The sequence below is a fragment of the Bos taurus genome, chromosome 15 (assembly GCF_002263795.3).
Source record: "Bos taurus isolate L1 Dominette 01449 registration number 42190680 breed Hereford chromosome 15, ARS-UCD2.0, whole genome shotgun sequence".
Taxonomy (NCBI): Eukaryota; Metazoa; Chordata; class Mammalia; order Artiodactyla; family Bovidae; genus Bos; species Bos taurus.
In genome coordinates this window covers 64,257,308-64,271,421 of record NC_037342.1, presented here as the reverse complement: position 1 = coordinate 64,271,421, position 14,114 = coordinate 64,257,308, and the positions used below count along the sequence as shown (strand labels likewise).

Sequence of the window (14,114 nt, the reverse complement as noted above, 5' to 3'; positions counted from 1 at the left end):
ACAGCTAATATTCACTGTGCATCTTCTATGTGTTTTATGAGCATAATGCATTTAATCCTCACATGCTTACTAATCCTCACGTGGGTACTAAGTTGCTTCAGTTGTGTCCAACTCTTTGCACCCCATGAACTGTAGCCGCCAGTCTCTTCTGTCCATGGGGATTCTCCAGGCAAGAATACTGGAGTGGGTTACCATGCCCTCCTCTAGGGGATCTTCCTGACTCAGGGATCGAACACACATCTTTTGTGTCTCCTGCATTGGCAGGTGGGTTCTTTACCACTAGTGCCACCTGGGAAGCCCCTTAATCCTCACAACAACCCTATAAGGCAGGTACAACTTGTATGCCCATTTTCCAGTTCGAGAAACTACAGCAGGTGATGAAGTAATTAGCCTAGCTTCACACTGCCAGTGTTCAACCGAGCTGGACCATGAACCAAGCCTAGCTCCAGAGGCCATGAGCATAACCATCACACAGTACTGCCTGTGAATGCTGAGAACAATACATTAGCCAGAGTCATGCGTTAGTAACAAATACTTACTAAAAAGGGACCAACCTGAAAGTAAACACACAAGAATGGCTTTCTGCCATGGGAAGCTATTTTGCTTTTGCTCTTAAGGTGAGTCACTACCTGCTTTTTCTTATCTTCTTAGCTTAGTTGACCCTGCAGGCAACAAGGCTTAACCCAAGCCAACACTATTCTGTAACAAAACAGGCTCTCCCCATTGCCAACTCAAATCTCCTTTTCCCCATCCTGTCTCTTGAAAAAGCCAGACAGATTCACAAAATCCCTCTTGGTCATTCTATCTGCCTCCAAGATACAACCTTCAACAGTAGTCAGGCCTCCCCAAGCCCATGGGAAGAAGTAGTCATGGGCTCATCGCCTTGCCGGTCTTTCCCTTTATGGGTGGTCAACCAAAGGTGTGTTTATCCCACAGCTGAGACTGGAGGGACAAAGTGACATGGACGATTCTCCTGGTTTTACTCCTTAAAAGGCCCAACAGTCAATATTCCTCAAGGAGCAAGTACTGGGGTGGCCTCAGCATCCATCCACTCCTCTCCCTGGGTCTCAGGCACGGTCTCTGGGGTGGGGGTGGGGGATTAAGCCTGTCCCAGTTCTGCTGGTGACATCTGCCTGGGTTAAATCAACCAGTGGACCCCCCTCCCCCTGCCCACCACTCCCACCCCAGTGATACAGGGGTAGAGTGGGCATTGGACCTACTGTGGCTCAGTTAGAGTGAAAAACCCAAAAACTTTCAATTCATGGCTGGCTCTTGGGTTGGCCAACACAGCATGTAGACACAAGGCTCGAGGCTGCTGCAGGAAATGGCTATTTTCAGTGGAGAGAACCAACCTGTGCTTAAAGCCAACATATGAGGGGGCAGCACTGCATAATGCAGAGAAAAGGGGCACCAGTCAGACCAGGCCTGCATTTACTCTACCCAGTACATGTTCTTCATGAGTACAGTCTGAGTTGGGCTGGGCTTTCTGTTATTTTAGCCAAAGCATCCTAACATAACCACCATTTAGACTGAACTTCAAACAGTAACATGCATTTGTCTATGGTGTTGATAAGCCAGTCAAATCAATTGTTTATATGGCTCTGAGCTAAATCTGCCCCATATTTTCAAGTCTCAGCTCCAGAGTCACTTCTGGTTGACACTTGTTTGTTCGTTTGCTCAACAAATAGAGACACTGTGTCTGATATGCGCTGGTTCGGATTCGGAGTGCTGAGGCTTCCAGGATGAATAAAACATGATTTCTGTCCTTGAGGAGGGTGGGGGTTGGGGAATAATACAGGTAAATGCACTTGGGAGGAACAGGAATAAGGAACCTGATGAAGTGAGTCCCAGGTACTAAGTCAGACTCCAGATGCGGGGTCGAGGAAAAGATTCTCAAGGAGGCATTTAACCGAGTTCTGAAAGCACTGCCTGAATAGGCAGTTTTGTTTTGGTTTTTTTGAAGACTTTTTTTTTTTTTTCTTGATGTGGACCATTTTTAAAGTCTTTTTTGAACTTGTTACAATATTGCTTCTGTCTTAGGTTTATGTGAGATCCTAGCTCCCTGACCAGGGATGGAACCCACACCCCCTGCACTGGAAGGCAAAGTCTTAACTACTAGACAGCCAGGGAAGTCCCAAGAATAGGCAGTTCTTAACTTGGAACAGGCTTGTCCCCAAAAGACACTTGGCAGTGTCTGGAGGCATTCTGGGGCAGTCACAAGTGGGAGGGGCTATTGGCAGCTGGTGGGTAGAGGCCAGAGATGCTGCTGACCATCTTACAAGCACAGGACAGCCCTCCCTCCATACAAAGAATTATCCAGCCCCCAGATCAATAGTGCCGAGGTTGAGCAACTTAAGCCAGAGGGAATGGATGTTCTGAACAGAGAGAGAAGCACAGGCAAAGATGTGCAGATGTGAAACCACAGGGCAAGTCTGGAGAGGGCAGGGAGGGCTGGACCCAACAGGTAGCTTAAGGAGCGGTGAGCATCAGCCAGAAGGGCATGTCGGGGCCAGCCGGAGCATCTGAGCCCTGAGCCGGAAGCTTAGGGTTTGAGTCTTTTTTTTTTTAATTGGAGGCTAATTACTTTACAATATTGTAGTCGTTTTGGCCATACATTGACATGAATCAGCCATGGGTGTACATGTGTTCCCTATCCTGAACCCCCCTCCCACCTCCCTCCCCATAGGGTTCGAGTCTTGTTCCCAAGCCCTGAGGAGCTGTGCTGTGCTGTGCTTAGTCGCTCAGTCATGTCCAGCTCGTTGTAACCCCATGGACTGTAGCCCACCAGACTCCTCTGTCCATGGGAATTCTCCAGGCAAGAAAACTGGAGTGAGTTGCCATGCCTTCCTCCAAGGGATCTTCACAACTCAGGGATCAAACCCAGGGCTCTCCTGCATTGCAGGCAGATTTTTTTTTTTACCATCTGAGCCACCAGGGAAGCCCACAAATACTGGAGTGGGTAGCCTATCCCTTCTCCAGGGGATCTTCTCGACCCAGGAATCAAACCAGAGTCTTCTGCATTGCAGATGGATTCTATACCAGTTGAGCTTCCTCAGGGAAGCCCCCCTGAGGAGCTACTGAAGGATTTTAAACAAGGGCGTGTATTTTAGAAGGATTCCTCTGGCAGCTGTGAGTGAGACAGACGAGAACAGACTTCCAGGAAGACTTTCTGTTCTCATCCAAGTTCACTACCCCAACATGTTGCATATATCTCTACGTGTCCCCTCCACTAGCCTCCAAAAGCACCTTGGGGCAAGCACTAGTTAATCCACCTTCTCTTCTCCATAGAGCCTCACACAGGTAGTACAGTGGAATCACATGTGGGGCTCAGATGCTAATTCCAGCAGAGAAGGTAGTTAAACCTTTGAAAATTCATCGTCATCCACATAGCATATATGCATGGCCTGTGTGTACAATCTTATACAAATAAGAAACAGGTCACCTATAACGCACAACATGAACAGAATATAGGCAAAAGCTAACTTTTTTTTGCAATATTTATATTTTTTCCCTTATATATATTTTCCCTATATATATTTTTATCTTTCAGAGACTATATTGTGGAACTGGCAGATGTTAAACGCACAAATGATGCAATGGATCCAGTGCACTTGAAAAATGTTTGCTGGAAGAAATGAAGGGGTAGCAAGTACCGACGTGGGGTTCTAATTTGTCCTCTAGCTTTGGATCCTACAGGGATTTGAGGGCTCCCCGTGGGCCAAGGACCAGAGTTCGGAGCAACCAGCATGGGGTGGATGGTGCTGTGCTTCTCCAGACTCGAGGGTTTCTTCCCTAGCTGATGGGCACGTCTCCAGTCCTTGGCTGTCATCTGGGTATTACCCTTGCTCTCCCCTGGCATTAGAGAGAACAGGCAATGCCAGCTCTCTCACTAGGAACTGTCCTTGGCTAAAGTGAAATGCCTCACCCAAGGACACACAAGGACTGGTCAGTACTAGAGGCTAAGAAACCAGATGCTTCTTGAAATCTTGACACAACTCTTTAGGGTTGCGCGAGTTACAGCGCTCCCCGGGGGGAGGTCTTGTAGTTCCTATACCACATCCGGACCTTTAACTCTGTCCAATCCTCCTTCTTTCCTTCCCTCAAGGTGTCCACACCAAGAGTGTACTGGGTGCACTGACCTGCAGTGAGCAGCTGCCAATGCAGATGTAAGAGATGCGGGTTCAATCTCTGGGTTGGGAAGACCCCCTGGAGGAGGACATGGCAGCCCCCTCCAGTATTCTTGCCTGAAGAATCCATGGACAGAGAGGCCTCACAAGCTATAGTCTCTAGGGTCACAAAGAGTCAGACATGACTTAGCACACATGCACACACTGATCAAGAGGCTAAGAGGTCTCAGATCCCAGGAGAGGCAGGATGGGTAGGTGGTGCCAAGAACAGAAGCAGGCAGCATCCAGAACACAGGAGACCAGAGAGAACCAGCAGGCAGGTGGCACCTGAGTGCTCACTAAGCAAGGAAAGTTGTCTCCTGCCCACTGGGAACCCACCTGCATGGGAAGGAAGCCCAGCAGGGGAGGCCTGGCTCCAAGCAGGGTCACTAGGCCATCCTGAAACCTGATCTGCCGCCCCCCAAACCTGCAAACAAGAAACCACCTCCTGTTCCCCACATGCCAAGAGGCCTCCATCTCTGTAGGTTAACAAGTCTCTTTGTGGGCAGCCACCAGCCTGGAGAGGTCTAGATGACACTGAAAGGCTCCCTTCACCACCAAACACCTCCCCCTTCACCCCCAAATGCCTCCCTCTGCCTCAGCCTCAACCAGGGAGCCTGATTTCCCATTATCAGATATTTCCCTGGGATTAAAGGACTCTGTCAAAACACAAGGTCCTATACATTAACATGAGATAACATATCAAGCCAGGGTTATTAACAGCTTACACTAGTCAGCAGAGGCAAGATAAAGAAATGAAAGGCTGAGATGGGAGACCTATGTAAGCCAGTTCTAGGTGGGATGCTTAGGAGGTGATGGGGGTGGGGGCAGGGCTGACACGGAGCATGTGGTTCAGAGGGCAACAGCAGGGGGCTTCTGCTAAGGGACAAAATCCCCCAGTCCAACCGTTCATTCCCCAGTGAAACCAGTAGTTGGTTATGCCCTTCACTGGCACAGCATGTGGTACCAGGGCACCCTTGTGCCTTACCTTGGTCTCTGACTCTTATGCCACAATCGTAAGAGCAGGAGAGCCTCCCGTTAACGACAGCATTTACAAGTTTACTGAGAAGGCCCCAGACTCCCTCTAAGCTATCTCAGGCAGGCAGGGGGCTTCCAGATCACATTTCATTCCCCTCCAAATGGAAGCCATCACAACAACTGCGTCAGGTCCTTAGTTGCAGCATGCAGGATCTTTTCTTTGCAGTGCATGGATTCTCTACTGTGGCACGCGGCTTAGCTGCTCTGCAACACGTGGGATCTCAGTTCCCTGACCAGGGATTGAACCCATGTCCCCTGCATTGCAAGGCAGATTCTTAACCACTGAACCACAAGGGAAATTCCTGAAATAGGTACTTTTATTTTGAAATATTAGGCTGACGTTATCTTTTCTACCCACTTATGCACTGTGAGGAATTCATTTCAATTCATGTTAAATTTAGTCTAAAGATATGGTCTGGCCTCATTAGGACTGATCTGTTTTGGACATCTTTTTAAAATCCTTCCTTCTTCTAAAAGGGATGCCTCCTCTAGAAAATTACTACTCAAGTGAGCCCCAGTGACTGCCAGGAGTGTACAGCACGTCTTAGCTGTTAGGGTTGAGAATCATTGCTGTAAAACACAGGGGTTCCCAACCCCCTTGTAGCTAAGTCTTTTCCACATGCTCTTACTCCTCCTGCTCAGTGCAAAAAGTTCTGAAACAACCCAGGTGGCCATCAGTCCCAGGGCTGAGGTTTGCCCGTGATGAGTGTGTTTGCTGGCTTGCTCATTTATTCCTTTATTTTTACATGCAGGCATTTCCTTTGGGACTCTAACGCAGGCAACCTTTGAAAAATTCACACTTAAATCAATCTCCCAGTGCTTTTGTTTCTACCATGTTAAGGAGTGGGTCCTTCTGGCATTCCCTCATCTGGCAGAAAAGACTTGCAAATGTTGGCCTGGCTTTAAGATGCCCGGACCCAGAAGGACGCATGACATGCCTCCAACTGAATGACCTGTTCACTGCTGAGCTACTGGGTTCTTCTGCCAGGAGTGCTTTGGCACTTTTGAAAAATCAAGATTCAGAAAACAAATGCATGCATTATTTAAAACTATGACTCTTCTTTTTCTACTTTATCTGCAGGTCCACCTTTTGCTTGCGTGAGTTCACCATGCAAGAGTTCTTGTGAGACCTGACATCTTAGAGAGATCAGAAATACAGGGCATATGTTATGTAAAAACAGATATATAGTATGGCGGGGGCACATGGAAGCAGTATTAAGGGGTAGTTAAGGGGACAGGATCTGGAGATGGGTAAACATATTACGTAACTGCCCAGAGCCTCAGTTTCCCATCTGTACAACGGGCATAATGAGAATAACTACTTGTCTGGTGACAGCAAATACAATTACATTATACACATAAAAAGACTAGAACAGGGCCTGGTCTAGTGTGGGCAGTCAGCAAATGATAGCAAATACCTCTCATGTAATTAAAAGGTTCAGGAGGCAATAAAGGAAACCATTTCATTCTTAGCATCAACAGTTTAAATTCTTCAAATTTTTCCCCAGATGATCATCATCTCTTAAGGAAACCTGTATTTGCATATGTTTTTGTGATCACACACACTTTTCAAAGAAACACATATTTTTAAAAAATTTATTGAAATGAAGTGGGCTTCCCTTAAAATAATCTGTAATTGGAATATTTATACATGACTGTGAGAGTACTCTTGCCTGGAAAATCCCATGGACGGAGGGGCCTGGTGGGCTGCAGTTCACGGGGTCGCTAGGAGTCGGACACGACTGAGCGACTTCACTTTATTTTTTCACTTTCATGCACTGGAGAAGGAAATGGCAACCCACTCCAGTGTTCTTGCCTGGAGAATCCCAGGGACGGGGGAGCCTGGTGGGCTGCCGTCTGTGGGGTCGCACAGAGTCGGACACGACTGAAGCGACTTAGCAGCAGCAGCAGCAGCAGCAGCAGCAGTAGCAGTGAGAGGTAAGCAACCTCCTTTTAAAAAAATCCTCTCTCTCCTACTGTTCTAATGCAACATTCCGAAAGTATCCAGTAAACACTCCAAGTCCTGGCACAGTGGCGAAAAACACCAGCAGTGTTCTCTTTTCAAGACTAACAGTGTTCTGGCCTATTTCCCCAAACTGTGAAAACATCTATGTCTAGAACCTCATAAGAAATCTATTAATACAAGTCTTGAAAAAAACTAAGAATGCTATCACATATCAGCAGAATATTCCTGAGCAGAAGAAAAAGTTTCCCAAACTATAAGCATCCAGGAAGAATACTCACTGTTGGTAGGGAGAGATTAAATGGAAATTTCAAATGCCCTACTTTTAACTACAGGCTGATTATCAAATTGATGACCAAGCTTGGCATAAGAAATATTTGTACAAGGAGAAAATTTAACATTGAATACTTTAATCTGGAGGAGGAAAAAAAAAGAGATTTGCCCAAAGCATCTGGAATTTTACAAAATTAAACCACCTAACTCGTAGCTATGAAAAAAAAATAAAAGATAAGGGTATTACCACCAACACAGATACCAAGTTTAAATGTCAGGAAGCTAATTAGAAATTCAAATTAGGTATAGTATCTCTGTTTTAATTGGACCAATTAAAAATCCCACTTTAAGCTTTGTGGCAAAGAATGGCCAATTCCGAGGGGGGAAAAACCTTCTTGCCTTCAAATTAGCACCGTATGTTTCAGAAAGCAAGTGTAGCTTTCAAATTACAACCTCACAATTAAAACAAAAGTTTATCTGGATATATTTGAATCATAACTCCTCTTACAGAAAATTTTGTATTTGTAATTAGAGAAACATTTTACAAGAAAAGGAAAGAAACATTTTCATAAAACCTAAGAGTATATTCAAACCATTTGAATCTTGGGACACCATAAAGCACTATTGAACATCTTAGCAGAGCACCTTTCACGCGAACTCATGAGAGCAACTACACGTGAAGGGAGGTAAGCAGTTTGATAGGAGGCACCAAACTGTTAAGTCATCACCTGGGGAGTTTGATGGGATTAGAAACATTTTTGCAGCCTGGAGCACCCCTGCACATAAGCATGTGCTTCATCATGTGAAATCACCAAACCGCTCTGTGGGAAATCTCATTGTTTCCATGGCATATTGAGGAGTTACGAAATCAGGAACAAATCCAACTTCTCAACAGTGCTCTGGATTAAAAGACGCCCGTGTTCAAATGAATTCTAACCCACGGCCATGGTTCCTACTGAGTTTCTAAGAACAAAGGGGAAAAAATTAAGGGCATTTAGCATTGCTGTTGAGTTAAAGGTCAATAAAGTACTATTCATAAAATGGTTGAATTTAAACCTTGAGATTCTGTGAACAATAATTTGTTACTCTGATACATTCCAATTACTCTTACTTCGCAAAAGAGGAAATAAGGAATAATAAAATAGAAAACATTTTAGTGTATTTTTAAATTCTACTAATATTCAATAAACTGAAACATGACAGAGTGCTCTATCCCCTTTGCATTCAGGAAAAAGCAAAGCTTGCATTCACCTCTGCCCACCAGACACTTACATCGTATCCACTGTTACGTATCCCACGCCGGGGTCGCTCCCGAGTTACTAGAAGGTCCATCTCTGTTTCCCCTGGACTCGGGCTGTTCAGAGATTGCCGGCTCCGGTAGACAGAGTTCTTCATCTGTTGCCTGAAGAAAATTCAACAACTGTTATGATGCAGCAAATACCCTGACAGATGGAATTCTCCACTGATCCAAACTACAGGCAACCAATGAAGGCTTTGGAGTTGCCTCGCGAATCTCAGAATTGATGGTATTTGTTCCCTGGCCATCAGGAACTACAGAAAGAGTGGAATAAAGATTTTATCCCCCTAGATGCTGTAACCATTTGGCTGAATTGTAAGTGCCCTTTCGTATGGAAACTAGGTAACTCGAATCAATTGCATCATTGCACCCTCATCTAAAATTCTGCTGACAGCAAGGCCAGGGACTCTCCCTTGACCCTCTAGGACAGTGAATGCTGGAAGAACAAACTTGCTTTTGTTGGCTTTGTTGACTTAACAGCCTCCTATTCCTTTTCACCTTTCTAATTTCACATGCAGGATTCCACGATGTGTCAACAAACACTGTGGATAATAAGCTTCTTAAACACGACTGATGATAGATTTTCTTTTCTGCTTTCGTCACAATGGATTCCCTTCTGGGCTAAGGAGCCATAAACCGAAAGGCAATTTGGGGCCTGTGCATCCATCCATCCATTACTGAGTGGCTAAAATGTACCAGGTAGGGTGGAAGAGAATGAGGATCCACCATGAGACAGACACAGCCCTGCTTTGCTGAGCATACATTCTAAAGAGGCAGATAGACAGTGCGCCTGGTAATTCCCAAATAAGGGTGACAGATAGTGACCAGGATGTGGGGTGACTTTAGATGGGATGGATGGTCAGGGAAGGCCTCTCTAGAGAGGTGACATTTCGGTAGACACCTGAACAGAGCCAGCCACATACCAACCTGGACACAGAGCATTTCAGGCCCAGGAAGTTCACTTCAATTAATTTCAAAGTTAGTTTACAGTTATCGTCTAGCCTCATTAGGACTGATCAGTTTCGGACATCTTTTTAAAATCACGCCTTCTTCTAAAAGGGGTGCCTCCTTCTAGAAAATTACTAGTCAAGTGAGCCCCAGTAACTGCCAGGAGCGTGCAGCCCCTCATAGCTGTTAGGGTGGCAAAGTGGTTGAGAATTATGGTATGCAAAGCACAGGGAGGGAGATGGGAGGGAGGTTCAAGAGAGAGGGGACATACGTATACCTATGGCTAATTCATGCTGATATTTGGCAGAAAACAACAAAATTCTGTAAAGCAATTATCCTTCAATTAAAAGATAAATAAATTAAAACACACACACGCAGGGATACCCAAACCCCTTGTAGCTAAGAGTCTTTTCCGCATGCTCTTACTCCTCCTGCTCAGTGGAAAAGTTCTGGAACAATCCAGGCTTCCATCAGTGCCAGTGCCATCATTTGCCCATGATGAGTGTGTTTGTTGGCTTGTTTATTTATTCCTTTAGTTTTACATGCAGGCGTTTTCCAGTGCCCTGACCAGGGACTGAGGTTCACACGTTCAGAGGCTCCAGCCAGCTCACTCCAGGAAATGCGTACTTTTGTCATCACTGTTTTGTTTCTACTTGTCCTTAGAGGAATCTTTTTTAGATGGGGGAAAGAACCAGTAACAGCGAGGGCTGTGGCTGTGCTTTTCTTTTTGCAGAGGAGGCAACTCAGGAGTGATGACTTTTTTGCAGGGTTTTATTCTGCAAAATTTTCAGGGTTTATCCCACATGATTTTGCAGGGTTTATCCCATATGATCTTGCAGAGTTTATCCCACAAACGTAGGATAAAATCACTGGCTACTTCCCTCTCATCCAACAGTAAGTTTTTCTCTATAAATGATTTGCATTTCAGAGCATCTACCTTCAGAGAACTCCCCTATTTTGTGTCTTGGTTCTAAGATTCTATCCATTTGTGAGTTCAAGGTACAGAGGTTGTGTTATTGTCAGTGACTATGGAAGAAACCTGGGAGGTAAAGACACCTTTTCATGACCCCACACCCCGTTAGTCAGAGCATGACATTCACACACTGCCAGTCTAGAACAGACATCAGAACCCCAAGGGCGAGACCCTGCCCTTGCAATTCATCTAGGGAATAAAACATGCACTATTAGACTGACTCCTTCACCGAGAGGAGCTTACACCTGTTTAGAGAGCCTCTGTGGTCTTTGCTTATCTGGCACCAGGACAAGACTCTTTAGCTCTTCTCCAGGGACAGGCATGAGACACAGGCTGGACAATCATAGCATCACAACCCCATGGCCATAAGAACTGGTCAGAGTGTGCACATGAGTTGGTCAAGTGCGACGAAGTCTCAAGGCTTTTGCTACAACAATCAGGAAAGAGGCATTCTCTTGGCATTGAGGTTTCTAAGAAGATAGGATATAAGCCTAGAGTTGCTGGGAGCCAGTTTGCCACTATGAGGTAAGAGCCTGCCTGAAAAGGAGCCAGCAAAAAGTGAAGAAACAAGATAAATATGGAAGTCATTGTATGACCTCTTGGATCTAGCCATGCTTGAAGCCTTGGCCTGTTCAGTGGTAAAATTTCCCCTTTATTGAGCCAATTTGTGTTGGTTTTCCATTATTTGCAACCAAAAGAATCCTGACTAATATAGGAGCTTACCACCTAATGTTATAAACTGTGCCCTATAGTTATCTGCAAATAGAGGCGTCCTCTAGGAAAGGAGCACAATCTTGTGCAACAGAATCTGTTTTGAGTGACTCATACTTTAAGAAGACCCCAAAGAATTCTTTCCCTTGACCCAATTACAAATCATTCTTTGAAAAAGCAGACTCCATAACTGTCCTGAGATTGCCAATTAACCTGTTTAGAAAAGATTTACTAATAATGGTGGTGGAGGAGTAAATACTAGGATTAGCAATTGACATTTAAGTAGGTTATTTTGGAAGTATTAGAAATACAATAGTGAGATTGTATAAGCCCTTTTGAGAACCTTGAACGTGGGTGCGCCCTTAGACACTGGCATACCTTCCAGTCTCCTTTTCCATCAAAGACACTGTTCCATTATATACAGCTTAAAGGCTGCTGTTTAACATGAATCTCAATTAATCAGGCTACCAATGTGTGCCTGCAACTACTTTGAAATAAACTGGGCTTTTGGGTAGAGAAATTATTTATTTTAATCAAATAGAGTTCCATTAGGTATATCATTTCCTATTGTTTTTTTTTCTATATTCTTTAAAAGTTAAAAAATTTTAAAACTTGAAAAATTGAGGTATAAGTTTTTTAACCTCTGAAAATATTGCTGGGAGGAGGATAATGGATTTCATTTGGATTTTTTAGGAGGCTGGGATCAACCACTATAGTTTAAGAAGGTAGTTCCTGAACACTGTGTTCTGGGAGAGTAGCATTGACATATATACACTGCTGCTGCTGCTAAGTCGCTTCAGTCGTGTCCAACTCTGTGCGACCCCATAGACACCAGGCTCCTCCGTCCCTGGGATTCTCCAGGCAAGAACACTGGAGTGGGTTGCCATTTCCTTCTCCAATGCAGGAAAGTGAAAAGTGAAAGTGAAGTCACTCAGTTGTGTCCGACTCTTATTAACGACCCCATGGACTGCAGCCTACCAGGCTCCTCCATCCATGGGATTTTCCAAGCAAGAGTACTGGAGTGGGGTGCCATTGAGCCCTAGGGTTCCATAAAGATGGACTAGAAGGAGGAGGAGGAAGAGGAGGGGAAGGAGAAGAGGAGGGGGAGGAGGTCCTGCTTCTACCAGAGCAACTCTGTCTTTACAGGTTATTGCCTTAGCTTGGGTCCCCCCAGAAGTAAGCTCTGTGATGATCTGAGTAGAAGTGGTTTATTTGGGAGAGGGTTCCAGGAAGCACAAGTTGAGAAGTGGGAAAATGAGAGCGGGAAGGGAAGGGGCCAATAAAGAACGTGGTCTAGAGCAGATCAATGTCTTGGGCATCTGGGGCTCAAACTTACTGGAGAAGTGTGGGAGATCATTGTTTTTAAATGTAGGTTTCATTGTTATTCAGGTATGGTAAACCCAACAGATCGGGGGATGACCGCCATTGAAGAGACGGCTTGTATACTCACAGATCCCGAGAGGAAGGGGCACACCACACTATAGAGGGCCACAGGGGAAGCACAGGGTCAGTCACAAGGCAGGGGGAGTGCAGGGAGAATGTGGGCAGGAGCCTTTATTGTGGCTTTCATGGGAAAGAACTGGAAAGGGGTGATTTGCACAGGAGATTAGGCCAGAGTGCAGAGCCTCTGTGTGCAGGAGGCAGCTGGGGTCTGAGTTCCCGCTTGTCTGGTTTGTGTGTGACAGCTGCATTTGGACATGAGAATTACTGTCCCAGGAACTGGCGTCCCAGGAACTGGCAACCCAGCCCGGGGAGGGGCAGTTTCTCCAGGGGCCAGACCCCAGATGTCAAATCATCAAATACAGAAAGCAGAAAATGTGGTTCTTACAACAGGGTAGAGTTCTCTTGCCAGGGGTGTTTATCTATCAGCCCGCATCTGTCACAGACTGCAGCTGCTCCAGAGCACGTTAACTACCCAACACTTCTGCTTGGGGAGTTCATATCAGAGTCACAGATGTTTGCAGTAAGAAGGATGCTGCTGGCCTGTAGGGGGGCCCAGGGGACATATAGGGGGCCTCTGATAGCACCTGCCTCAGTTATATTATGTACTTTGTATCTCTGAAGACGTGAAGAGTTTATAACATAAAAATGGGGGTGTGCTCTGACTTAAAAAAAGCTGTGAAAACTCTTTGAAAGGGGATCAGGATGAGTCAGCATTTGGCATCTAAATTTTGATTTGATTTATTTAGGTCTCAGGGTAAGATTCCGGTTATTGATGCTATCTCTGGCCTAGAGAATGGGTTCCTTACTCGTGCCTTACTGTGAAAGGTAACTAACAGGTATGTCTCACCTGTGATAACAGGTGACATACAACGGGCAGCAGTGGACAATGCCTGGAGTCAACAGCAGAGTGTGACAAGAATAGTGTTTGAGGGACTTCCCCAGTGGTCCAGTGGCTATGACTCCGTGCTCCCAATGCAGGGGGCCTGGGTTCGATTCCTGGTCAGGGAACTAGATCCCTCATGCAGCAACTAAGACCCAGTGTAACCAAATAAATATCTTTTAAAAAGAATCTCCAAGAGCTTACTAAGTCTCTTTCTCGACATTAATCTTTCTCTTCTCATCCCCATCTCTTGCTGATCTCATCTCCCTTTCTACCCCCACCCCACCTGATTTGTAGTTATCTCTAATTTTCCCATAACTGATCACATTTTTTTAAATTAAATCCTTTCTTCAACAGACATTTACTAAGAATTGCCTGTATACTCCCAGCATCAGAAGGCTAGCAAAAGGCCTTAGGAAACT

At 45.3% G+C, this 14,114-nt stretch overlaps 1 protein-coding gene across 2 annotated transcripts in view; it reads right to left on the bottom strand.

Moving 5' to 3' along the window:
• The window catches only part of KIAA1549L (KIAA1549 like), a 320,960-nt gene that overhangs the window by 38,477 nt on the left and 268,369 nt on the right, over window positions 1-14,114 (bottom strand). For both annotated transcript variants that reach the window (XM_059875159.1, XM_024975896.2), the window contains exon 16: window positions 8,713-8,842. In XM_059875159.1, coding sequence (XP_059731142.1) covers window positions 8,713-8,842 — 130 coding nt within the window. The remainder of the gene's footprint in view (window positions 1-8,712; window positions 8,843-14,114) is intronic.